The sequence below is a fragment of the Chiloscyllium plagiosum genome, unplaced genomic scaffold (assembly GCF_037043375.1).
Source record: "Chiloscyllium plagiosum isolate Xiang-an unplaced genomic scaffold, Cpla_swu_hap1 HiC_scaffold_31, whole genome shotgun sequence".
NCBI classification, from domain to species: domain Eukaryota; kingdom Metazoa; phylum Chordata; class Chondrichthyes; order Orectolobiformes; family Hemiscylliidae; genus Chiloscyllium; species Chiloscyllium plagiosum.
In genome coordinates, this window is record NW_028270169.1 from 56,553,266 (window position 1) to 56,579,420 (window position 26,155).

General features: G+C 42.4%; 1 protein-coding gene across 13 annotated transcripts in view; it reads right to left on the minus strand.

Moving 5' to 3' along the window:
- Positions 1-26,155, minus strand: part of camkk1a (calcium/calmodulin-dependent protein kinase kinase 1, alpha a) — a 259,555-nt gene that overhangs the window by 20,050 nt on the left and 213,350 nt on the right. For all 13 annotated transcript variants that reach the window (XM_087977564.1, XM_087977554.1, XM_087977557.1 and 10 more), the window contains 3 exons: positions 24,362-24,449; positions 20,859-20,987; positions 18,155-18,258 (listed from right to left, as the gene is read on the minus strand). In XM_087977564.1, coding sequence (XP_087833690.1) covers positions 18,155-18,258; positions 20,859-20,987; positions 24,362-24,449 — 321 coding nt within the window. The remainder of the gene's footprint in view (positions 1-18,154; positions 18,259-20,858; positions 20,988-24,361; positions 24,450-26,155) is intronic.

Here is a 26,155-nt window from a genome sequence, read left to right on the forward strand (position 1 = left end):
TCCCTCATTTTTGAATAAATGAGTTACATTTGCTACCTTCCAATCTAATGGAATCTTCCCCTTAGATAAGAGGGCCAAACCGTTCACAGGATTCAGATGTAGTTTTAGTAGTGCCTTGTATAGTTCTATCAAGAAATGCTATTTTATATACCTTTCCTTTTGGATAAAGACTTTCCTATTACCCATGGAACTTGAATGCTTGCCTTTTGTGATCCATGTACAAAGATCTCCAAATCATTTTATGCCACACCTTTCTGCATTTAACTATTATTCAGCCCATCTATTCTTCCTGGCAAAGTGCAGAACTTCTGACTTGCCCATATTATATTCCGTCTGCCAGGTTTTTGCCCACTCGTTTAACCTATTTATATCCCTCTGTAGACTGTTAGTGTCACTCTTACCACTTGCCTTTTCATCTATTTTTGTGTCATTTGCAAACCTGACAATAGTACACTTGCCAGGAGAAAGTGAGGACTGCAGTTGCTGGAGATCAGAGTTGAGTGTGTGATGCTGGAAAAGCACAGCAGGTCAGGCAGCATCTGAGGAGCAGGAGAATCAACGTTATATGTCGTGAATAATTGTGACCTCAGCTCTGATCCCTGTAGCACTCTACTAGTTACAATATGTTATCCTGAAAATACCCACCACCCCCGCCCCTGCCAAGGACATGCAAAGTCCTGGGCCTCCTACATGGCCAAGTTCTCGCCACCTGACGCCTCATCTTCTGCTTTAGGACCCTCTGACCAAACGGAATCAATGTGCATTTCACCAGTTTCCCCATTTCCCCTCCCCGACTTTATCCCAGATTCAACCTTCCAACTCAGCACTGCCCTCTTGAACTGTCCTACCTGTCCATCTTCATTCTCGCTGATCTGCTCCGACCTATCACCTTCACCCCCTCCTTCATCTACCTATCGCATTCCTAGCTACCTTCTGCCCCCCACCCCAGCCTCACACCTCTCCCGCTTATCTTTTAGCCCCCTTGGTCCACCCCCTCATTCCTGATGAAGAGCTTATACTTGAAATGTTAACTCTCCTGCTCCTCAGATGCTGCCTGACTGGCTGTGCCTTTCCAGCACCAGATTCTTCGACCTGATATCCATAAGACCATAAGACATAGGAGTGGAAGTAAGGCCATTCGGCCCATCGAGTCCACTCCACCATTCAATCATGGCTGATGGGCACTTCAACGCCACTTACCTGCATTCTCCCCGTAGCCGTTAATTCCTTGTGACATCAAGAATTTATCAATCTCTGCCCTGAAGACATTTAGCGTCCCGGCTTCCACTGCACTCTGCAGCAATGAATTCCACAGGCCCATCACTCTCTGGCTGAAGAAATGTCTCCGCATTTCTGTTCTGAATTTACCCCCTCTAATTCAAAGGCTGTGCCCACGAGTCCTAGTCTCCTCGCCTAACGGAAATAATTTCCTAACGTCCACCCTTTCCAAGCCACGTACTATCTTGTAAGTTTCTATTAGATCTCCCCTTAATCTTCTAAACTCCAATGAAGGAGAAAGTGAGGTCTGCAGACGCTGGAGATCAAAGCTGAAACTTTATTGCTGGAACAGCACAGCAGGTCAGGCAGCATCTAGGGAACAGAAGATTCGACGTTTCGGGCACATGCCCTTCTTCAGGAATGAGCAGAGAGTCGGCATGTGCCCGAAACGTCGAATCTTCTGTTCCCTAGATGCTGCCTGACCTGCTGTGCTGTTCCAGCAATAAAGTTTCAGCTAAACTCCAATGAATACAATCCCAGGATCCTCAGCCGTTCCTCGTATGTTAGACCTACCATTCCAGGGATCATCCGTGTGAATCTCCGCTGGACACGCTCCAGTGCCAGTATGTCCTTCCTGAGGTGTGGGGACCAAAACTGGACACAGTACTCCAAATGGGGCCTAACCAGAGCTTTATAAAGTCTCAGTTGCACAACGGTGCTTTTATATTCCAACTCTCTTGAGATAAATGACAACATTGCATTCGCTTTCTTAATCATGGACTCAACCTGTATGTTTACCTTTAGAGAATCCTCGACTAGCATTCCCAGATCCCTTTGTACTTTGGCTTTATGAATTTTCTCACCGTTTAGAAAGTAGTCCATGCTTGTATTCTTTTTTCCAAAGTGCAAGACCTTGCATTTTCTCACATTGAATTCCATATCCTTGCTTAGTTCAACTCTGTCTTCTATTAGTTATCCCATTGAGTATCTATACTAATCTACTAGCTCCAACACCATGGACTCTTATCTTATCAATTAGCCCAATGTGTGGTACCTTATCAAATGCCTTCTGAAAATCTAAATATTAAATCAACTGCTTCATCAATATCTATCCTGTTTGTTACCTCCTCAAAGAAATCGAGTAAATTTGTCAGACACGATTTCCCCTTCATGAAGCCATGCTGGTTCTGCTTGATCACATTAAGTATTTCTAAATGCTCTGCTATTATAGTAGAATCTTAACATTTTCCCAATGACAGACATTAAACTGGAGCTATAGTTGCATATAGTTATCAGTATTTTGTCTCCCTCCTTTTTAGAATAAGATGTTACATTGACAATTTTCTAATCATGGAACATAGAATTGTACAGCACAGGATCAGGCCCTTCAGCCCACCATGTTCTAACATTGACACCATTCAAAACTAATCCCTTCTATCTGCACGTGGTCCCTATCCCTCTATTCTCTGCCTGTTCATGTGTCTGTCTAAATTCTTACAACATGTTGCTATAATATCTGCTTCTATATCTCCCTGGCAGCATTTTCCTGGCACCCACTACTCTTTGTGTAAAAAACTCGTCTCGCACATCTCCTTTAAACTTTTCCTCCCTCACCTTATGCCCTCTAGTATTTGACATTTCCACCCTAGGAAAAATACTCCGACTATCTGCCCTATCCATGCCTTTAATTTTATATACTTCTATCAAGTCACCCCTCAACCTCTGAAGCTCCAGTGTGCCTAATCTCTCCTTGTAGCTAATACACTCCAATCCAGGCAACATCCTGGTAAATTTCTTTTACACTCTCTTCAACATGTACAAACCCTTCCTATAGTGTGACAACCAGAACTGCACACAACACTCCAAATGTGGCCGATCCAAAGTTTTACATAGCTGCAAGAATGACTTGCCAATGTTTATACTCAGTGCCCCAACTGATTAAAGGCAAGCAGACCATACACCTATTTTTAACTGACTTCTCCATTGGAGTTGCCATTTTCCAGCAGCTGTGGACTTGAAACCCAAGATCTCTTTGTATATCAAAGCTCCCAAGAATCCTGTCATTTTCTGTCTACTTTCCTCTTACATTTGACCATCCAAAATCCATCGCCTCACACTTGTCTGGATTAAAAGCCATCTGCAATTTCTTCACCCAAATTTCCAACTGATCTACACCCTCTGTATACTTTGACAACCTTCCTCACTATACACAATTTGTGTCTTCTACATACCTACAAATCAGACCATCTACATTTTCATCCAAATCATTTATATGTATTAGAGGTCCCATCAGATCCATGCAGAACACCACTGGTCACAGACCTACATGCTAGTCCTGAACTCTCATCAACTGGCCTTTAAAAGATGTGGATTTACCCTCAAACAGCCTCCCCAATCTAATTTCTCCAGTTCCTGTCTAATACTGTTATAATTAGCTGTGCCCCAATTTCGCACTTTCACCCAATAACTAGATTTATCCTCATCCAAAACTATCTTAAAACTTGTAGAATTATCATTACAGCTCCCAAAATACTCCACTAAGATGTCGATCACCTGGCCAGGCTCATTCAGTTTTCTAATCATAGGACATAGGACATAGAACAGTACAGCACACGATCAAGCCCTCTGGGTCCACCACATCTGAGCTGACATTCTAAACTAATACTTTCTACCTGCACAATGTCCTTATCCCTCTACTCTCTACCTGCTCATGTGTCTAAATCTTTTACATGTTTCCATCATATCTGCTTCTACACCTCCCCTAGCAACATGTTCTGGGCACCTACTATCCTCTGTATAAGGAGAACTCGCCTCGCACATCTCCTGTAAGCTTTCCTCCTTCACCTTAAAGTTATGTCCCCTAATATTTGACATTTCCACCCTGGTCAAAATACACTGACGATCCACGCTATCCATGCCTCTCATTTTATATACTTCTATCAGGTCACCTCTCAACCTCTGACACTCTAGCGACAACAATGTAAGTTTCGCGAGTGTGGTGCTGGAAAAGCACAGCAGGTCACACAGCATCCGAGGAGCAGGAGAGTCAACGTTTTGGGCAAAAGTCCTTCATCAGGAATGCAATGTAAGTTTATTCAATCTCTCCTTATAGCTAATCCACTCCAATCCAGCCAACTTCGTAGAAATTTTTTTTAAAATTCTCTCCAAAGCATCCGAACCCTTCCTATAGCATGGTGACCCAGGACTGCACAGAATATTCCCAATAAAGCCTAATTAAAGTTTTATACAGTTGTAACATGACTTAACAACTTTTAAATTCAACAACCTGACTGATTAAGTCAAGCATACCAAATGCCTTTTTTACCACCTTATCCACTTTCAAAGAGCTATGGACTTGCAACCCAAGATCTCTCTGTATATCAATGCTCCCAAGGGTCTACTGTCTACCTTCCTCTTACATTTGACCTTCTCAAATCTATTAACTCACTCTTGTGCGGATTAAAATCCATCTGTTATTTTTCCACCCAACTTTCCAAATCTATACCTTGCTGTATACTTTGAACGCCCCTCCCCCAATTCCGCTCCCCCCACCACCTTTTATCTTAGCCTGCTGGACACACTTTCCTCATTCCTGAAGAAGGGTTTATGCCCGAAACGTCGATTCTTCTGCTCCTTGGATGCTGCCTGACCTGCTGCGCTTTTCCAGCAGCACATTTTCAGCTGTATACTTTGACAATCTATCCACAACTCACCAAGTTTTGTATCATCTATAAATATACTAATCAGATCAACAAAACAACAGAGTTCACATATACGGTCCCCTCTTTGGTTATTGTTTCAAGAAATCATCCTGGATGGACCTAACAAAGTTTGCCCCATCCAAACACCTGGCATTAAGGGAGTCCCAGTCAATATTAGGGAAATTAAAATCACCCACTACAACAATTCTGTTGTTTTTACGCCTTTCCACAATCTGCTCACATATCTGTCCCTGTATGTCCTGCTGGCTATTACGAGGTCTGTAGTATAATCGTTTCATAATGATTACACCTTTTTATTCCTGAGTTCTCTTGATATGTCCTTGCTGGATGAGTCCTCCAACATGTCCTCTCTTAGTGCAGCTGTGAAATTCTCCATAAAGCAACTCCCGCAACCCTTCTATGTCCCTCTTTCTCTCAACTGAAACATCTAATCATCTGTGAATTTTCCTAAATCTAAGCATTCTTGGAATATTATTATCAATGCATCCACTATTTCTGGAACTACTTCCTTTAGTATCCTAGGATGCAACCCATCAGGTCCAGAGGACTTAATAACCTTTAGCTTCCCTAGTACATTTTCTGTAGAGATAATTATTCTGTTGATTTCCTCACTTTATCGTGTCCCTTGATAATTTAGCATTCTTAGAATACTGTTAATGTCTTCTACCATGAAGACTGATTATTTATTCAACTCCACAGCCATTTCCTGACTTCCTATGGTTATTTCCAGTCTCATTCTCTCACAGGCCTATAATCAAAACTGGTTAGATTCTATCAGCACACTTCAAATGGAAACTCAAGGAATTCTTAAAACAACAGTGGAAAATAGGAAGAGAAACAACGCATTGATAAAATAATACTCACTTCATGACTGAGGATATTGTAATATTTGAGGAAGTTTTCTATTCACATTTAGTAAGTTAACCCAATCATAAATCACCTGCTTGAATATTAGTTTTTCTATTTTATATACCTTTTTTTATAATATATTTTATTGAGAAAAAATAGATTTTTTAAATATTACAAGTGCAAAACAATGCAATTCAAAACAGTCCAAAAATAAACCCGAATTTTAAAAAATCCCCAACCTACCCTCCTGTACAAATGTATAAACATATATAGAAAAATATAAAATTTTAAAAAACTTAAACTAGCTATTTTGCTAAATAAATAAATAAATAGCCACCAACAAACAATAAATAGTAATAACTCAGCTCAGCCAAACAAAACAGTCATACATTCACAGTTCCTCCTCCTTGGATACTGGACTCGTGAAACACAATCGTTACGGCTATATAAAAGCTCTTGTTAGTGTGGCAGATAAATCTGTGTCTAGGTATTCCAAAAAGGGCTGCCATGTCTTGTAAAAGTTTTGTGGTGTACCATATTTGTGAGAAAATCCAAGGGAATATGCTCCATTACAATCTTCCCCAACCCGACAGGCCCAGGGGGTTTTCGGATATCCAACCGAGGAAGATATTCTTTCTTGCACAGAACGTGAGAATATTGAGAAGATTTTTCTTATGCATGTCTCCAGGGAATACAGTGGGCAGGCCCAAAAGGAGAGATAGGGTCCTTCTCCACCCTTATACCCCAAATCCTCTCCATTGTGCCTGCCACAGCACTCCAATATGTTTGATGCCTATCGCAAGACCAAAGACAATGGGTAAGAGTGCCCGTGCGAACCTTGGACTTCGGACATGTTGAAGATACCCCTGGGTTAAATTTTGACAAATGGTCTGGAGCCAGGTGGACCCTGTGATATCTTCCTTGCATTCTCCCAAATATCCTCCCATGCCTCTGAGGAAACTTCAACACCCAGCTCTCTTTCCCACATCTTGCAGAGTTGATCAGACTCATCTGAGGAGGTAGCCTCCAATTGATCATATAAAGTACTGACAGAGAGTGTACTCTTAGCCCTTAGCACCCACCTCTCTATTCAGATTTGCAGTGATCAGTCAAAAGTGTGGTCATTTTTTGAATAAAATCCCTAACTTGAAAAAAAACGAAAGAGGTCTCTATTAGGTAACTCGTACTTCAGTACTAACTGATCGAAGGACATCATTACATCTTCCTCAAATAAATCACCCATGCAAGACACACCCCTAGCTGCCCAACGCTTAAATCCTGAGTCTATCATTCCCGGTTGAAAACCTGGCATATCCACTAAAGGTGTAAACAAAGATGTTTTGCCAATATTGCCTTCCCTCTGCCAAATTGCCCTCCATGTTTTAACAATATTGATGACTATTGGGTTATGGCAATAACTGTCCTCATCTTGTCCAAAAACAGCAAACTGGTAAGAGGGCACCTTGCCTGGGAGGCTTTGATATCTAGCCATATTGAAAGAGGATCCCCACAAACCCAATCATTCACGTAGGTCAAAAGCGAGCTTAATGGCAATTTTTAATGTCTGGAAGGTCTACTCCCCCCCAATCTGTGAGGCAACTGCAGTTTGGTTAATTTAATGAGGGGCCGCTTATGATGCCAAATAAAGGAGCTGAACCTGCCGTTCAGTCTCCTGAGTGTTTGTTTATTGAAAATCAGGGGAAGCATCTGTATAGGGTATAGCAAACAAGGGAGAATATTCATTTTAATAAGTGCTACCTGACCCAACCATGAGACTGGAACTGCCTCCCACCTTTGAAGATCTTGTTTAATTTTTCCAAATAATTGAATAAAATTGGCTTTAAACAGCCAATCCAGAACTGGAGTAATGAATATGCCCAAATACACAAAACTCCTCTGTGACCACCTAAATAGGAATCTATGTTCGCCCTCCTTCATAAGACCACCCATAGGCATAGCCTCTGATTTAGCAAAATTAATTTTATACCCCGAACAAGCACGAACGCATGAATGGATTGTATCAGGCGAGGCACTGAAACTGCTGGATTTGACAAATAAATTAGGACATCGTCTGCGTACAACAAAATCTTATGTAATTTTGACCCCACTTCTGGAGCTGATATACTGGGGTCCCCACAAATGGCCTCTGCCAATGGTTCAATCACCAACGTAAAAAGCAATCCCTGTATTGACTGCTGATGACATGCTTGAATTACGTTAATTGGAGGATCTACGACCCTTTATGAAGCCCGTCTGATCCTCTTTAGTAATAGAAGGTAGCACAGTCTCCAGCCTTAACGCAAGAGCCTTAGAGAGGATTTTAAAGTCCACATTTAAGAGCGAGATGGGCCTGTATGAAGCACAGTCTTCCAGATCCTTCCCTTTTTAAAGGATAAGTGAAATATTGGCCTCTCTCAGAGATGGTGGGAGACAATCATAACTGTATGAATCATTAAACGTATTCAGTATCAGGCCTGACAGTATACTTATAAATTCCTTATAGAATTCACTGGGAAGTCCAACAGGACCGGGCTCCTTTCCACTCTGAAGCTGCCTCACAGCTTCCTGCACTTCTTGTTCTGATAATGGGGCATTGGGAGTTCGGGAGTCACACCTGGGAACTTCAGATTTCTAAAAAAGGATTCCATTATGGCCTGCCCCTCCTCACAATTCTCAGACTGATATAACTTAGAGTAGAATCTCTGGAACGCCACATTAATCTTTTTAGAATCATGTGTTAGGTTCCCAGACCCTTCCCTAATCACCGTAATGGCTTGTGGGGCACTTCTCTTTCTGGCAAGATATGCTAAGTATTTGCCTGGCTTGTCACCATGCTCGTATAACCTTTGCTTTGCAAAAGCCAGCTCCTTCTTTGCCGTCTGCGTGAGCACAGAATTTAGCGCAGACCACTGTGCCGTAATCCTCTGTAGTTTGACCAACGAGGGTCTGTCAAAGTCGGCCTTCTCGGCTGCCTTCAACCGTGCTTCATGGAGATGTTGCTGCTCACCCTTCTGCCGCTTCCTAGTTGTGGAATATGAAATAACTAACCCCCTAGCATAGGCTTTGGCAGTTTCCCAGAGCATGGATGAGCTATCAACCGAGCCTATGTTGATGTCTAGGAACACCCAAAATTCCCTAGAGAAATACTCCACAAACTTAATATCCATGAGGATAAAGTGATCCACTCGCCAGTACCTTGAACCCACTGTAACGTCCTCAGTCTTAACCATAAGGTACTGGAGCATGATCAGAGATGGTAATATTACTAATCGTACAAGATGCCACCAGATCCAGGCTTACCGCAAGGGTCAGAAAAATATCAATCCTCGTGTAACATCTGTGCGGATTGGAGAAAAACGTGAAATCCCTACCTGTCGGATGGAGACACCTCCAGACATCCACCAACCCTAATTCTCCACACAGACCTACTAACTGTTTAGTTTGTACAGAGGGTATCAAGGCATCTTTGGGCAATCCGTCTACTGAGATCCATGAGACAGTTAAAATCTCCCCCTATAATGATGTGCCGGGACTCGAGACTTATCAATTTAGAAAAAGGATCTACCAAAAATCTAAGTGGATGAGCTGGGGGACAATAAACATTTAAAACACTGTATTCTTCCCCATTTATCAAGGCTTTAAGAATTACAAACCTCCCGGATGTGTCTTTAACACGTTCCAACAATTTAAATGGGAGAATTTTCCTAACCAATATGCCACTCCCCAACTTCTGGTATTAAATGATGAAAAATAAACTCGGTCAAAGCCATTCTGCTGTAATTTCAGATGATCCTTGTCATCCAAATGTGTCTCCTGCAACAAAGCAATATCCACTTTCTCCTTTCTAAGATTCAAGAGTACCTTATTCCTTTTAATTGGTGAGTGACTTCCCTTGATATTCCAGGTACACCATATAATCAAATCATTGGCCATAATTTTCTGCAATTACATTTAAATTCCAGACAGGAGGAACCCGAACCACAAACTGCTGTCACATGATCCACCAAATATAAAAACTACATAAACTAAAACCACCCCTACCCAGAGGTGGCAACTACCCGTCCCGAACTGTCCATAAATAGGCATCTAACCATCCCAATCACCTTCACTTCTCCCAGCTGGTGCTGCACTGCAAACACAAGCTGAAAAGAATAAACACCCCACAGAATATCGATATGAATAAAAAAACATTCTTTTATATATAAAAATGGACAAATAAATGCCCCACCCATCTCTTGGTATATCCTAACTTAGAAACTGAAAATGTACATCTTAACCACCGCCAGACATAGTTTAAACCAAATTATCATCAAGAAGAAAAAAAGGAAAAATAAAGCTCCAACTGGATTTCCTCTGTTTCTTTTACAAAGTGATAAACGCATACCCAAACAACACTATTTATACATACTACAATTGTTCAAATTAGGTTAGTTTGTCCACAAAGTCTCTTGCCTTCTCCGATGTGTCAAAGAGATGCATGGATCCATCTAAGGTGATCTGAAGGACCGCCGGATATCTCAGGGAGTACTGAATCCCAAGCTCCCTCAGTCTCCTCTTGATATCGTCGTAAGATTTTTGTTTCTGGATCACTGCCGCTGAAAAGTCCTGAAAAAACATGATCTTAGAGTCCTCGTAAATTAGGGTCTTCGGATCCTTCCCCTGGACTCTGGAAGCCTCCATGACTCTCTCCTTATCCCGGTAATGATGGAACCGCACCAGGAGAGGACAAGGACGTTGACCCAGACTGGATCTCCACGCTACGACCCATTGAGCCCTCTCTATCTTCAATCCTCCCATGCCAGCCTCTAAGTCAAGGAATTTCAGAAGCCAATCCTCAACAAATTCTGCAGGCTGCTCACCTTCCTTACCCTCAGGCAGACCGATGATCCAGATGTTTTTTCTCCTGCTCCTGTTTTCAAGATCATCCACTTGGTCACGCAAGTTACGGACCGGCGTCTTCAGGGCTTGGATCTCTTCCTTGAATGAACTGGCATCAGCTTCCACCACTGTGACCCTGTGCTCCACCTCATCCGTCCTCTTCTCCAGGTCTCCCAGCTGCTGCTCATGCTTCTGCAGCATGAGAGAGATTGGAGCCAGCTTTTCTTCAATCTGTTTCCCCAGCATCTCACAAGTCTTCGAGAGCTGGTTCACCAGATCCTGGAGAGTAATCAGCTCCAAGGCTGCTGCAGGCTGAACTGCAGACCCGGCCTCAGATTCTCCTCCTCCTTTTTTTGGCACCTCTGGACGGCTGAAAATAAAGATAAGTCAATTTTTAGACATTTCTTGGGACTCCATGATCTTTCCAGAGTCCCAAGAAATCCCGATGACCTGGGTTGGGTGGGTTAAAGGACCATTCCGCTGCTGCCGTGATGTGAAGCTCTGCCCATAAATAGATCCCTCCACCTTTATTATTTTAATGAAAAGTTACCAATAAATCGATGAGTTTAGGTAAATCATTTTTCAAAGTCACTCTTGATAATTCAAACTCTCTTCAGATACTCATTCCAAAGTAGCATCTTGCTTCTAAACTCAACCTCTCGTCATCTGGTAACTGAACCAAGATTAGACATGTGAAATAATCCAGGATAATCTAAGACAGGGCAGATCTGCAACCCTTTTGAACACGAAGACAAGAGACTGGCAATAATGCAACAGCTCACTCTCCCAGGCTGATGAGTGTACAACATTCTGACAACCATTGGAATTCTTGTCCTGTTATTGAGAATGAATGAATCAGTCAGTGTGGGACATCACATCCTCATGACCATGTTAGTTATTTATGATACCTCATGGGTGAATCCAAGCCGAAATTTCTTAACTTGGAGGCTGGAATGAGAGGCTTTAAGACTGAGAGGGGTCACCAGGCCATGGCATGGAGGTCAGGTCTGGATCAACGTCCTCATCCTACCTTGGTGCAGTTTCATCATTATAGAGATAAGGAGAGAATCGTGGAAGCTTCCAAACTCCAGGGGAAGGATCCGAAGGCCCTAGTACACGAGGGACCTAAGATCATGTTCTTCCAGAACTTCTCAGTGGCGGTGACCCGGAAAAGAAAATCCTATGACAGCATCAAAAGATTGATCCAGTAATCTGGGAAATCTGGCGGTGCTTCAGATCACCTTAGATGGATCCGTACATCTCTTTGACATGTCAGAGAAGGCAAGAGACTCTGTGGACAAAATAACTTAATCTGAACAATTTAGTACGTACAGAATGGCTTTGATTGGGTTGTTTGGGTATGTCTTTATTTTCTCTTTTAAAACAATGAGGAAGTCTGGTTGGGGCTTTCTTTTCCTTTCTTTTTTATTGGTAATAATCTGGTCTGAACTGTGTTTGGCAGCGGTTGAGATGTGTACATTCAATTTCTAAGTTAAGTTATACCAAAGGATGGGTAGGCTCTGAACTTTTTGTTAAAGATTGTTTTATTCACTTTGCTATTCCATGGTATAATTTCTTTCTTTGCTGCTTGTGTTTGTGGTGCAGCTCTAGCTAGCAGAAGAGAAAATGGTTGCGATGCCTATTTACGGGCAGTTTATGCCCAATTCAGGTACTTAAATGCCTGGGCCACAGTATTGGCCGCGAAATGGGAAGTTGAGTTTTGGGATGTGTAGCTGCCCCTTTTGGGCAGGGAATGAGTTCCCCTATTCAGCGCTGTTGGCGCTTTATATGTTGGTTTGTTTTTTGTTGTATATAGTCTTTGATAACTTTGTAGGTTTGTTAATTGTAGTGGTTTTAGTTTATGTAGTTTTTATGTTTGATGGATCTTGAGACTCTAAGGCTCAGCGATTTATGTTCAAGTTCCTCCTCTCTGGAATATAAATGTTACTGCAGAAGGTTATGGGTAATGACTTGATTAAATAGTGTACCTGGAACATCAAGGGGAGTCACTCGCCAATTAAGAAGAAGAAGGTACTTTCGAGTCTTAGAAAGGAAAAGGTGGATATTGCTTTGTTACAGGAGACACACTTGGATGATACAGAGCATTTGAAACTACAGCAGAATGGCTTTGATCAGGTTTACTTTTCAACTTTTAATACCAGAAGTAGGGGAGTGGCTATACTGGTTAGGAGGAATCTCCCATTTAAGTTACTAGAGTGTGTTAAAGACACACACGAGAGGTTTGTAATTTTCAAGGATCTGATAAACGGAGAAGAATATGGTGTTTTAAATGTTTATTGCCCTCTGGCCATTTCCTCAAATTTCTGGTAGATGCATTCTCTAAATTGATCAGTCTCAAGTCTCAGCATATCATTATAGGCGGAGACTTTAATTGTCTCAGGGATCTCACAGTAGACAGGTTGCCCAAAGGCCCCCCGATACCCTCTGTACAAACTAAACAATTAGTGAATCTGTATGTGGAGTTCGGGTTGGTGGATGTCTGGAGGTGTCTCCACCTTACAGGCAGGGAATTTACATTTTTTTCTAATCCACACAGATGTCACACCAGGATTGATTTTTTTCTGACCCCTGTGACAACCCTGGACTTAGTGGCTTCTTGTACGATTGGTCATATTACCATCTCCGATCACACTGCAGTGTACATGTTGGTTATGATTAAAGACGTTACAGTGGATTTGAAGCACTGGTGAATGGATCCCTTTATCCTCAAGGATAATAAGTTTGTGGAGTACTTCTCGAGGGAATTTCGGGCATTCCTAGACATTAGCTTAGGCTCGGTTAGTAGGCCATCCGTTCTCTGGGAAACTGCCAAAGCCTATGCCCAGGCGGTTAGTTATTTCTTACTCTGCCAGTAGGAAGTGGCAGAAGGGTGAGCAGCAACGTCTCCTCAAAGCACGGTTGAAGGCAGCCGAGAAGGCTTACTTTGACAGGCCCTCATTAGTCAAGCTAGAGGACTACAGCGCTGCGGTCTGCATTGAATTCCGTGCTCATGCAGACAGCAAAGAAGGAGCTTACTTTCGCAAAGTATAAGTTGTATGAGCATGGTGACAGGCTAGGCAAGTACCTAGCATATCTCGCTGGGAAATGAAGCACCTCTCAGGCCATTACATTGATTAGGGAAGGGTCTGGGAACCTAACATGACTCCAAAAAGATTAACGTGGCATTCCTGAGATTTTACTCTAAATTATATCAATCTGAGGGTTGTGAGGAAGGGTGGGCCAAGGTGGAGTCCTTTTTCAAGGATCTGGAGCTCCCAGGTACGACCCCCAAACAAGAGTCTTTTCTCAATGTCCCCTTTTTAGAGCAAAAAGTGCAGGAGGTTGTGAAGCAGCTTCAGAGTGGAAAGGCGCCCAGTCCTGACGGACTTCCCAGCAAACTCTTTAAGGAATTTATAAACATATTGTCAGGCCCGATGCTCAATATGTTTAATGAGTCATACAGTCATGACTGTCTCCTGCTATCTCTGAGAGAGGCCAATATTTCACGTATTCTTAAAAAGGGAAGGTCACAGGACTGTGCTTTTTACAGACCCATTTCACTCTTAAATGTGGACTTCAAAATCCTCTCTAAGACTCTTGCATCAAGGCTGGAGATTGTGTTCCCTTCTATTGTTAAAGAGGGCTAGACGGGTTTCATAAAGGGCCACAGGTCCTCCAATAATGTTAGGAGACTGTTTCATGTAATTCAAGCATGTCAACAACAGTCAGTACAGGGATTAGTCATTTCTCTAGATGCAGAGAAGGCATTTGGCCGAGTTGAGTGGCCGTACCTTTTTTATACTCTGGAGTAGTTTGGCTTGGGCGAAGCCTTTATAAGATGGGTAACAGTTCTCTACAGTGACCCTCTCACTGTGGTCATCACCAATCAGGTACAATCAAGTAATTGTAATATTTTTAGGGGCAGCCGGCAGGGCTGTCCCCTTTCACCCCATTGTTTTTTATGTTGATGATTGAACGATTGGCGGAGGCCATTCGTAGGGATCCCAATATATCAGCTCCAGAAGTGAGGTCAAAATTACATAAGATTTCATTATATGCGGACAACATCCTAATTTTTTTGTCAAATGAAGCAGTTTCGGTGCCTCGCCTGATACAATGCATCAGTGCGTTTGGCACCTTTTTGGGGTACACTTAATTTTGCAAAATCAGAGGCTATGTCTATGGGTGGTCTTACAAAGGTGCCAGGTCTTGAGGGTGAAACGCGATTCCCATTTAAGTGGTCACAGGGGTGTTTTGTGTATTTGGGCATATTGATCACTCCAGTTTTGGTTGTTCAAAGCTAATTTTGTTCAATTATTCGACAAAATCAAACAAGACCTTCAAAGAAGGGAAGTGCTTCTAGTCTCATGGTTAGGTTGGATAGCAAGATGAATATTCTCCTCTGTTTGTTGTACCCTATACAGATGCTCCCCCTGATTTTCGACAAGCAAACATTCAGGAGACTGATTGGCTGGTTCAGCTCTTTTATTTGGCATCGTAAGTGGCCCCTTATTAAATTAGCTAAACTGCAATCGCCTCACAGACTGGGGGAGGGGGGGAAGTGGATCTCCTGGACATTAAAACTAACTAAGTTTGCTTTTATCTTACGTGAGTTATTGGGCTTGTGGGGATCCTCTTTCAATATGGTTCGATATCGAAGCCTCTCAGGCAGGGTGCCCCCTTACTAACTTGCTGCTTTTGGATAAAATGAGGACAGTGTGGGAATATTGCCATAACCCAATAGATTTCAATACTTTTAAAGCATAGAGGGCAATTCAGCAGAGGGAAGGATTATATTGGCAAAACATCTTCTCTTACACCTTTGGTGAGTATGCCGGGTTTTCAACTGATGATGATAGATTCAGGAATCAAACATTGGGCAGCTAGGGCTATGTCTTGTATTGGCGATTTATTTGAGGGAGGGGGGGGGAACCTGGGGAAAGGAGGAAATGTGCCCCTGCGCAATACAATGCAGCTATCTGAGGAATGAGGGAGCCCCTCTTCCTACCTGAGAAATCTGTTTTCTCCCATTGGACTGATAATAAAAGACAATGTCTTCAATTCCAGTGTCCCTTCTGGACAGAAGTTCTGAAGAAGGGTCACTGGACTCAAAACATGCTGTTTCTCCAGCAATTTATTTTGTTGTAGCAATAAGATAGTGCCCAGTTAATCTGTTTTAGTGAGCTTTGTTGATGACTTAACACATTTGACAATGCTGAGCAGGTAGATCTTTTAAAATATAGTAACATAGGTACAGGAGTAGGTCATTCGGCCCTTATTAATCTACGCCACTATTCAGTTGGTCATGGCCGATCCTCCAACTCATTGCCCACACTTTCTCCCCACACTTCTTGATTCCTTGAAACAAAATCTAAAGCTTTATCTCCCACTTGGATACATTCAGTGTCCCGGCCTCCACAGCCTTCTGTTTTCAAGATTTCTACAGGTTTGCTACCCTTTCAGTGAAGAAACTTTGCCTCATCCTAGTCCTACCCCATATCCTGACACTGTCCCCCTGACCTAGACTATCCGACCAGACAAAACAACTGCCCTGCATCTAATCTGTCCAGTCTTGTTAGAATTTTATACGTTTCAATCAGATCCCTTTTCATCTATTTAAAGTCTAATGAATACAGGTCTAGTGGAATCAATCTATTTTCATAGGACATTCCCAGTAAACCTCCTCTGCACTCCCTTTATAGCAACTATATGCTTTCTCCATGGAGATACCAGAAGTGTATGCAGTACTCCAGGTGTGGTCTCAGCAAGGTCCTGTATAACTGCAACAAATACAAAAAAGAAATTTCTGGAGAAACTCAGTAGGCCTGGCAGCATTTGTGAAGAGAGTAACAGAGCTAACATTCTGAATCAAGTGATACTTCTTCAGAACTTCTTCTCCAGTTCTCCACATCACATTATCTCAGAATTGCCCTGTTCAAATCTTCTTGCAATAAAGGCCAGCATACCACTTGCTTTCCTAATTACCTGCTCCACTTGCTTGTCTACTTTCTGACAGATGTACAGGAACACACAGACCCTTTTGTACATCCACACTTCCCAATATACCGCCATTTAACTCATACTCTTCCTTTCTGTTTTTCATTCTGAAGTGTACAGTTCACATTTAGCCATGTTATACTGCATTTGCTCACACACTCAGCTGGTCTCAATCACCCTGAAGTCTTCTTGCACCCTCCTCATAATCATGCTTAGTTTTGTGTCATCATCTTCTTTCAGACTGGAAGTCACAGGGAAACTCTGTTTACAATTGGATGCAGATTAGGACAAATGGAAATCCCTGGCAAGCAGGTCACTCTGGATTCCCTGTCAGGAAGGCAGGTAATTAGACAGATGATGAGATGACACCCATAAGTGACCAAGACTGGCCATTAATTGACCACTTAATAGCCTTAATAGTTGGCAAATGAAAACGGTCCCCAGTGGACCTTCTTGCCCACTGTTTAATTGCTGAGATGGTAAGAAGATGGGTGAGTATCACCTCAGGGCCAATTCACCCAATTATTTACTCTTCTCACCACCCTCACAGCAGAGGTAATTGTGCCCCAAGTCTCAGTAACTCAACAGATACATCAAGGAGAGAACGAGGTGGACTCATGAGCTAAGTACCTACATCCTTACCTCTAAGTATCTGTGAATGGGCACTCTCCTTATATCCTCTCCCCACCAACTATCCTAAGTCACATGTGTGATACCACACACAATGTCACACATGATCCCAACTTGTGGCTTCTGCCATACAAGCCTACATGCTTCCAAACTCCAATCTCCTACCACCAAGATGTCCAAATCTTCACCCTCCCTCACAACACTCTGATCCAAAACCTACCCATACAATGTTCCCACGTGGACTTATCAGTTGCTGCAGCTATCACTGATTTTTGTTGCTGAGTATATGAAGGGATATGGAAAAAACGTGGGTAAGCTGAAGTTGGTACAGTTCATCCTTTAACCAAATGAACACTGGAACAGTTTCAAGAGGCCAAATGACCTTCTCCAGTTCTTAACTTTCATAAAAACATTACAAATACTGTCTTTACCTTATGTGGTCTAATCCTTCATTAGATTTAGGATCTACTCCTAGAAATCCAAAGCAGCAAAAGACATCAAAACAGCATTTTTACCAGCAGTGTGCTACTTTTCATCCAGAAGCTTTTGTTTCTGAGGTAACAGGAACCTTTACATGCATATCTGGAGGATAGTGATGATGGAGGCTCCCATCTCTTTCCATCACACTGCTGACTAGGTATCTCTCCTGCTCTTACTGCCTACAATTGGTGTGTATTAGAAGGATTTACAAGTTGATATTCAACTTGTTTGGCTCCATTATGATGTCTTCCTTTGCTGCCAAGTCCTGGAGTGGGCCTTGCAACCAGAGCTTTTGGCTCAGAGGCAGGGACACTACCCAATGCCCCACAAGACCTGCTCTCGTTTATATTAGTGCTAAGGTTGATATCTAGAAAACTCACATGAGAAGGTTTCCTGGTGCCGACATGGACCTCCCCTCCTTCCTGCTCTGAAACTCAAACGGGTTTCCAAAGGAGCGTTTCCTTAACATGGCCTTCACCAAAATCTAAAAAAGAATGGTAACGCTTCAGTTGCTGTTCTAACAAAGTTAAGTGTGAAACAGACATTTCTATTTGATAATGGGCTGCCAGTGGCAGGTTACCAATAACCTTGCTCTGGAGTTTAGTAAAGTTACATAAAGTAGAAGAGGCCAGCTTTGTCTCATGACTTTAGATTTCAACCCTTTCGGCAAGAATCTCAAAGTTTGATAGTTCTCCTGGATCTCCCAACACGAAAGCAAGCAGGGGATTTGATGAAGCCATCAAAAGCTCTCTGGACCACAGTATTCATCTGTGCCACCAGGAACACACCTCAAACATCCATCTTGCAGTAGATGGCTAGAAATCTAGCATGATGTTCATATTTCATGAAATTCCAGGGGCACAGACATTCCTAGACCTGAGGAGAAACATCACAAATATCACCCAGCTGTTTTCAGGGCTCCTGTTACTGACAGAGAACTGGACCCTGCACAGGAATCCAGGGAATATTCTACAGAACCCAGTGGCCTTGAACCTAACACTGAGGCCCAGGAATCTGGCTCTGTGTGCACAAAACACCTCTCTAATGGCCACAGTGCCTTCTGATATTGAACCATTGGTAATGGATAGAGGTGGGAGTGAGGCTCAGGCACTTTCTAGGCCCCGCTAGTGCTACAGTGAAAGCTGGACTTAGCAAATGTGAGTTTCTGGGGAGTCTAAGGCTGTTCTTGCTAGGTGTTTATTAGACAAACTGAAAAATGTTGACTCCTGGAGATGTTAACCCTAAGTCCATCAAGGGCAGCTACTGGGGATGGTGAGGAGAGAACGTTTGCAGCTTTATACTCGAAAATCACAATGTGGAGTGAGGGAGTGAGCACCCTTAACTACAGTAACTAAACGATGGATGACTAGCTCATCTCACCAGGCCTCTACGGAGCAGAAAGAGAAAGACATCCTCAGACATCTCCTTTTGGACAATTGTGGGCGGCACGGTGGCACAGGTGGGCGGCACGGTGGCACACGTGGGCGGCACGGTGGCACAGTGGTTAGCACTGCTGCCTCACAGCGCCAGAGACCCGGGTTCAATTCCCGCCTTAGGCGACTGACTGTGTGGAGTTTGCACGTTCTCCCCGTGTCTGCGTGGGTTTCCTCCGGGTGCTCCGGTTTCCTCCCACAGTCCAAAGATGTGCAGGGTCAGGTGAATTGGCCATGCTAAATTGCCCGTAGTGTTAGGTAAGGGGTAAATGTAGGGTTGGGGTATGGGGTGGGTTTCGCTTCGGCGGGTCGGTGTGGACTTGTTGGGCCGAAGGGCCTGTTTCCACACTGTAATCTAATCTAATCTAATTACCCCACCAGAGGTCTAAAAATGTGCATTTGACCTGTCTCCTTGTCTGAGGCAGAATTATAGGTTGCTCATCGAAATGAGGAGTAGGTAAAATCTTACAAATCCAAACTAGAAGGAGCAAGTTCAGAGAAGGCCCAAAATCTAACCTAATTCTATCTTTTAATGTAAGATTTGTTCTCACTCTCCAATAGTTGACTTTGCTAATCATGTTTGGAAATAATTTTACTGATACTTGAGCCCAAGATAGAAGCGACCTGGATGGGCAGGAATTGGAAGAGTTCAGGTCAGACTCTTGTTCCATAACCTGCTCGAGCTTCACTTCATAAAAGTGGATGGAGTGTAAAACCTTGAGAAATGTAAAACCGGCATTGCACCTAATCATCTCCTACTCCTGTTGGGCTGCGGAGGTGGTGGGGGTTAAAATCAGGGTTCTAACTCTGGAATCTATCACTCCAGGGTATGTTTTATAATGTAGGGGCAGTGCGTGGTTAGGATTCCCTCTCCAGCAAGGCACCACTCCTACCCAATGCTTTGAATTCTGCCCATTGCTCTGGAACAAGTGTTGGCCAGCCTGTTCCATTCAGGATTACTCACATACAAGAGGAAGCTTACTGGTGCCTGGTTGTATGATCCTGACCATGGTGGCACAGTTGGATGTCTAAAGGGGCTGAAGAGTGGTGAGGATCAGGAAGACCAGCAGAGGCCAAAGCTGAGTTTGGAGTTGCTCACTGGCAATAAGGGAGTGGTATACAGATAGTGAGATTTTGCTAAGCAAACCCAGGCCATTACCACAATTTCCAGGGAAACATGGCCACTTTCTACATGATGATACTGAGTTAAGTGCAATCACTAAGTTAGCTGCTGGGGACCTAATCCCCACCATCCCACACAGGACATGCAGGGATAGAGGGTGGGCTGGAACTACTGGTGGCTGCTGATGGTGAAGGGAGGGATACTTGGGCCAGGGTGGAGAGATAACAGTTAGGGTCTAACTGGTGTGATGGACCTCATTCTTTGCTGTAGATGGCAACCAGGGGAAGTGTTATCAGCCACTGGTGGCAGTAACACAGTACTACAACAATCCAGCCCCAATTGTTTTCCCACAATGCATTTCAGTACATCTCCTCAAGTAAGCAAGCAAAGCCTTGTTCCACTGAAATGTGAAACCCTCTGTTAATGAGTATAACTGCAAGAATGAAGCAAATGAACACCGATAATCTGTACCAATAAGGCACATTAATCTTTCTATGTTCTTGTATTAAAAGTGGAAGGTTTTCTTACCACAGTTGAGAGGCTGGAAATTAATTTGACAGAGTTCATCACCTCCTCTTCAGTGACTTCAACCATACTGCAATGTTCCTCCTCCAGTGGAAGAGGATCGGTCCCATTCTTTGTTACCCATTGATGCAGCTAAATAATAAACCACAGAATATCAGATAACCTTCTTACATTTAGTCTTTCAAAGAGCCACAATTATTGAGGATAGATTTTCATTTGAGATTTATTTAATTAACTGCATTTAAATTTGTCCAACTGCTGTGTGGAAGTTTGGACTCATCTGTCTGGATGGGTGGCTCAATGGGTTAGCACTGCTGCCTCACTGTACCAGGGACCTGGGGTTGATTCCAGCCTTGGGTGACTGCCTGTGTGGATGTTCTCCCTGTATCTGAGTGGGTTCCCATCAGGTGCTCCAGCTTCCTCCCACAGGACAAAAATGGGCAATTTAGCAGCAATGTGGCGGCTAGGTGAATTACCACATTGTTATGGGGTAAGTCTTTCAGAGGGTTGATGCAGATTTGATAGGCCAAATGGCCTCTATCTGCATTGTATTAGTCCAGGCTATAGATAACAGTCTCACAACAGTGCCACTATGCTTGTGTTATGACACGGAGTAAACTCTCCTCCTTAATTTAAAACCAGCAACACAGAAAAGATTTATCCCGTGTAGTAATTTGTGAACATTCCAGAGGCCAAGAACTATTTAAAGTAAAAATTAACTTTACTTCTTAAAGTATAACAGAGAATAATTAACTAACAACCATTTACATCTCCTCTCTAACCTATGTTTTACCTTCCATTCTATAATACTAACCCGATAAAACTCCCGATTACGATTTACAAAACAACACTTCTTATTTCAAAACCAGGCAGCTTTCAGTTTTCTCTGTATTCCTGTTGTCTTTTCTTCTTCTTGGGGATTCTGCTTCACAGGCATGATAAATGTACCATTTAAGGGAGCTATTTTTTCAGACAGTCTTTACATGCTGGTAGCTTGGCTGTTCTCCTCTCTACTGCTCAATTTTCCCCTGGTCTTATACCACCCCAAAGCATTGGATTGTGTCATTGACTTTTAAGATTGTCAATATACTCAATTCAAACTGGGTTTTGGTATTTTTCAGGGTATAATTTAAACTGATTGGCCTAATTCAAATCTGTTTTGTCATTTCCAGGCAATCAGCTACCCTAGCTACCCCAGCAGCTGGAGCACATGTTACATTGTAACTTTTTTCAGAGCACTTGGTGCTATCAGGTAGTTTTTGCTGGCTTTTAACTCTCTTAAAGGTACAGTTCACCCACATCTTCATAAACTGGTGTACCACTGCTCATGGTGAGGGAGATTATAACTAGAACTTGGACACATGTGAAATGTCATCAAGCATTGTGAAATAAGGCCAGAGCAGTTTTAACTCCAGGGTCCCACCTGGTCCTGGTGTGTTGATATTAGCTCCTCACAGAAGCTGCCTACTGTTTTTATACTCATTCAGGGATATAGGAATTGCTGGGCTGGGCTGTCATTTATTTCCGATTCCTAACTGCCCTGGAGGAGGTAGTGGTGAGCTGCCTTCTTGAACTTCAGTCCCTGAAGTGAAAGGGTACCCACAGCGCTGTTCGAGAAGAATTTGACCCATGACAGTGAAGAAATGGCAAAATCATTTTAGATTTTGAGAACCAGAGTATTTTGCTTTTGGAAGAACAATTTTAATCCATTTGCCTAAGGTATAGGGATCTGCTTTCATTGCAACCTGGTCTTCTGAATGAGTGTGAAATGAAACAATCTACGGCCATGGGGTCCTTCTTTATCCATGCAGACAGAAGTCCGATGATATCATCAGACTGTAATTTTGACTCTGGTCTGAGTAGGGAAATCACAGCAGCTTTAAGGGCCAGTGGAGATGGTAGGAAGAGAATTCAGAGCCAATTAAGGTCCTCTATTGCTTCTTTTTGGGAGCAAGAGAGACCCTCCTGACTTCCCATGGAAGGTTTTTTGTTGTCCTGTCCTGAAGTCCTGCACTCTTCACTGTTGCAATACCCGCCCTGTTCCTGTGACTTAACTTGTTGGCAAAAGGCTTTCATTAGTTCCAGTTGGGAACACTACCACCTGCAAGTTCCTCTCCAAGCCACTTACCAATTTGACTTGGAAATATATCACCATTCCCTCACTGTCACTGACCCAAAAATGCAACATTAAAATAAAACGCAGAACTGTTGATGCCGGAGATCTGAAACAAAAACAGGAATTGCTGGTGAAACTCAGCAGGTCTGGCAGCATCTGCGGGAAGAAACCACAGTCAATGTTTTGAATTCATTTCAGTTTCAATTCTGATGAAGAGTCACCAGATTTGAACTGTTAACTCCACTTAACTTCCCACAGATGCCACCAGACCTGCTCAGTTTCACCAGTAATCCCAAAATGCATCTGGTTCACTAAACCCCTTTAGGGAAGGAAATCTGCTGTCCTTACCTGGTCTGTCTACATGTGTCTCCAAACCCACAGCATATATTTAACTATTAACTTCCCTCTGCAGTGACTCTCAGCTGTATTTGAGAAGGTAGCTCACCAGCATTTCTCAAAGGTAGTTAGGAGGGGAAAATAAGTGTTTCTTGTGCTAACCGAAGGTTTAGTAAGTGAATAATAAAGCTATGGGGAGACGAACTATCTGATTGTGTACTCAAGATAAATAGCAAACAACTTTTATTTGTGTCCACAAAGGGAATAAAAGACTCAAAGTACTTCACAGACAACAGCACGTACACTGATCTGGAATGTAAGAATTCAAAAAGAAGGGCAAAGGCAGAGCCAGATAGATGAGCTTTCGGGGAGGATTTTAATGGTTGTGAGAGGTATGTCCAGGCTCAAAGGAGAGTTTCAGGAATAAACACCAAGCTGAATGAAGGGTTTTCTAATATAGAGCTGCAGAAGCAAGGGGATGGCAGAAGATGCCAGAATAAAAGCAGTACAAAGCACAAGCTGGAACATAAGATGAGAGAAAGTCAAAGATAAAGCATTGGCTACAGCCAAGAATGGCTAAAACAAGGATAGGAATTTTCAATGAAGCACACAGAGTGGGTCAGGGATACAACAAACATCAATAATGAGAAAGGTGCTGGGTGAATGTGATTTCATTTTAATTAGGGTGTCCATGGAATTCAGAGTAAGTTCAAGATTGCATGGGATGAAAGTCACTCAAGTGATTTCTGTTCTGGTTGAAACATTGAGAGAATAATTAATTATGTTCTGTGAGAGCTCTGAAAGGTTGGTTTGTAGTTAATTATGATATGACCATGTTCAATTGAAGTAATCAAAATATAGGTAGGCTTTGTTAAATTTAAATGACCTGATAATTTTCAACCTTGTGTTTCAACTGGAAGGAACTAATAAGCGTATTAAATACTAATATTACAGAAAGAAAATATTGTCAATGAATAACTCTTTTACAAAGGGACATTCATCAGTGATTCTAATTGAAATAGTACAGGTCTTTTTATCTGTGGTTATTTTATACCTTTATCTGTGGAACTGTAATCCTGGTGTCAGGATTCTTATCCAACATCCGAAGAAGCAAATCCTTCAGCTCTTCACTGACTTCTGGTCTGAGAAATATGAATTTATGAGACATGTTAACAACAGACAGAGAAAGCAGTATTTCTGGGAACCTGAACAAACCGGTTCCACTATTTTACTAAATGATATGCATTTTAATCCCATTTATCAAGTGAGTGTCATATTAATTTGGACACTTACGCATGAGAAATGATTTATCTCCTTCAGTCTTTACACTTTTAATTGCCTCATTCATCACCACCAAAACCTCACCAGCTGGTAGAACATTTTGGGAAGGAGGTTTGCAGATTTCCGTTTATCTTTGTTTGAAGAGGCTCAGAGCTGAGAGCAACAAACCCCATTTTTGTTGTAGTAAAGGCCTTAACCCGCAATGTGGGAATCACAAATTTTCAGAGTGGATGTTGATGTTCTGAAAGGGCAGAGAATACGTGTGGAACTCTCCAGCTGTGAAGCAACGCAAATTCCCAGTTCTTTTAAAAACATTTTAAAATAACCAGCCCATGGCAGTGAGGGGTGAAAATAAATCTAATTGAATTCATTCAAATCTCCAGCCTTATAAAAATTTAAAATACAAGCTGCCTGTATCAGTGAAAAATAATTTGTTCTACCAGTTATAATAGCCGTTTATTGACTTAATCCCAAGGGCTATTATTATTTCAATATTAATGCCTGCCCTCTTCCCACATTATCTCAGTAGGGATTCTTAAATTCGCAGTGCGATTGATACCCATAATGTGTCATTAGAGGATTAGCTATCTTTGATATGGCATTATGAAAATAAGTGTATTTGTTTTGTAAGGAATTAAGTTCTTGAGGGAATTTATATCTTTGCATTGAGTTTATGAACATAAGATTTATGTTAACAGCAATAAAGGGATGAATTTTGGGCATTTATTGTAAGTCAATATGGCTCCTGAGATCTGCTCTTGGTGGGTAGTGGCATGGAAGGAACAAGCACAACACCAGGTGGAACAGTTGACAGGTTACACAGGTCATGAGAGACAACATGAGATTGGCATTATGTTGGTATGTGGGCTATAAGGGGCCACTGGGGTTTACAGGTGGCATGGGTTGATATGAGTTGGTGCAGGTGGAGCATAAGGAGTGGGCAGAGGGATGAGGGATGGATGGCCTAACATTTAATAAAATGACAAACCCTGGAGAAGTGAGGCAGATCTTTTAATTACTCCATTTTCGTACCAGGCGGCCCTGTGACTGAATCCAGCGGTCGCAGGCCCAACCCCATCCAGAACCCACATCCTTGAAGAATCCACCAATCAAGTGAGTTTCTCCTGAGGTGGGGGTGGTGAGCTGGGAGAGAACCTAACCCAATGAACTCCAAGTCCCTTAAACAACTTTTTGAAACTTTTAATTATTTTAAATACGTTGATGAAATCATCCTAAACTTTCTAAACTTTTGAGAACACAAGTCCAGTTTCCTTAATCTCTGTCCAATATATCCTTCGTTTCTTTATTGAAACTGAATGCAGTACACTTGATAGGGTCTGAGTAATTCTCTCCAGAACTTAAACATTAATTCCTCAGTTCTGAAGTCATCCTCTTGAGACAAAGTCCAACATTGCAGGAGTTTGATTTGTTCGTTTGTGCCCGAACTCTTTGCAAGTTTTTATGTGGACAGCTAAATCAACAAGCTTCTTCACAGCTTCTAGTATTTTCCCATTAAGAAAATTCCCTGATTTGTTTTCTTCAGATCTAAAGTAATAACCTCACCCTC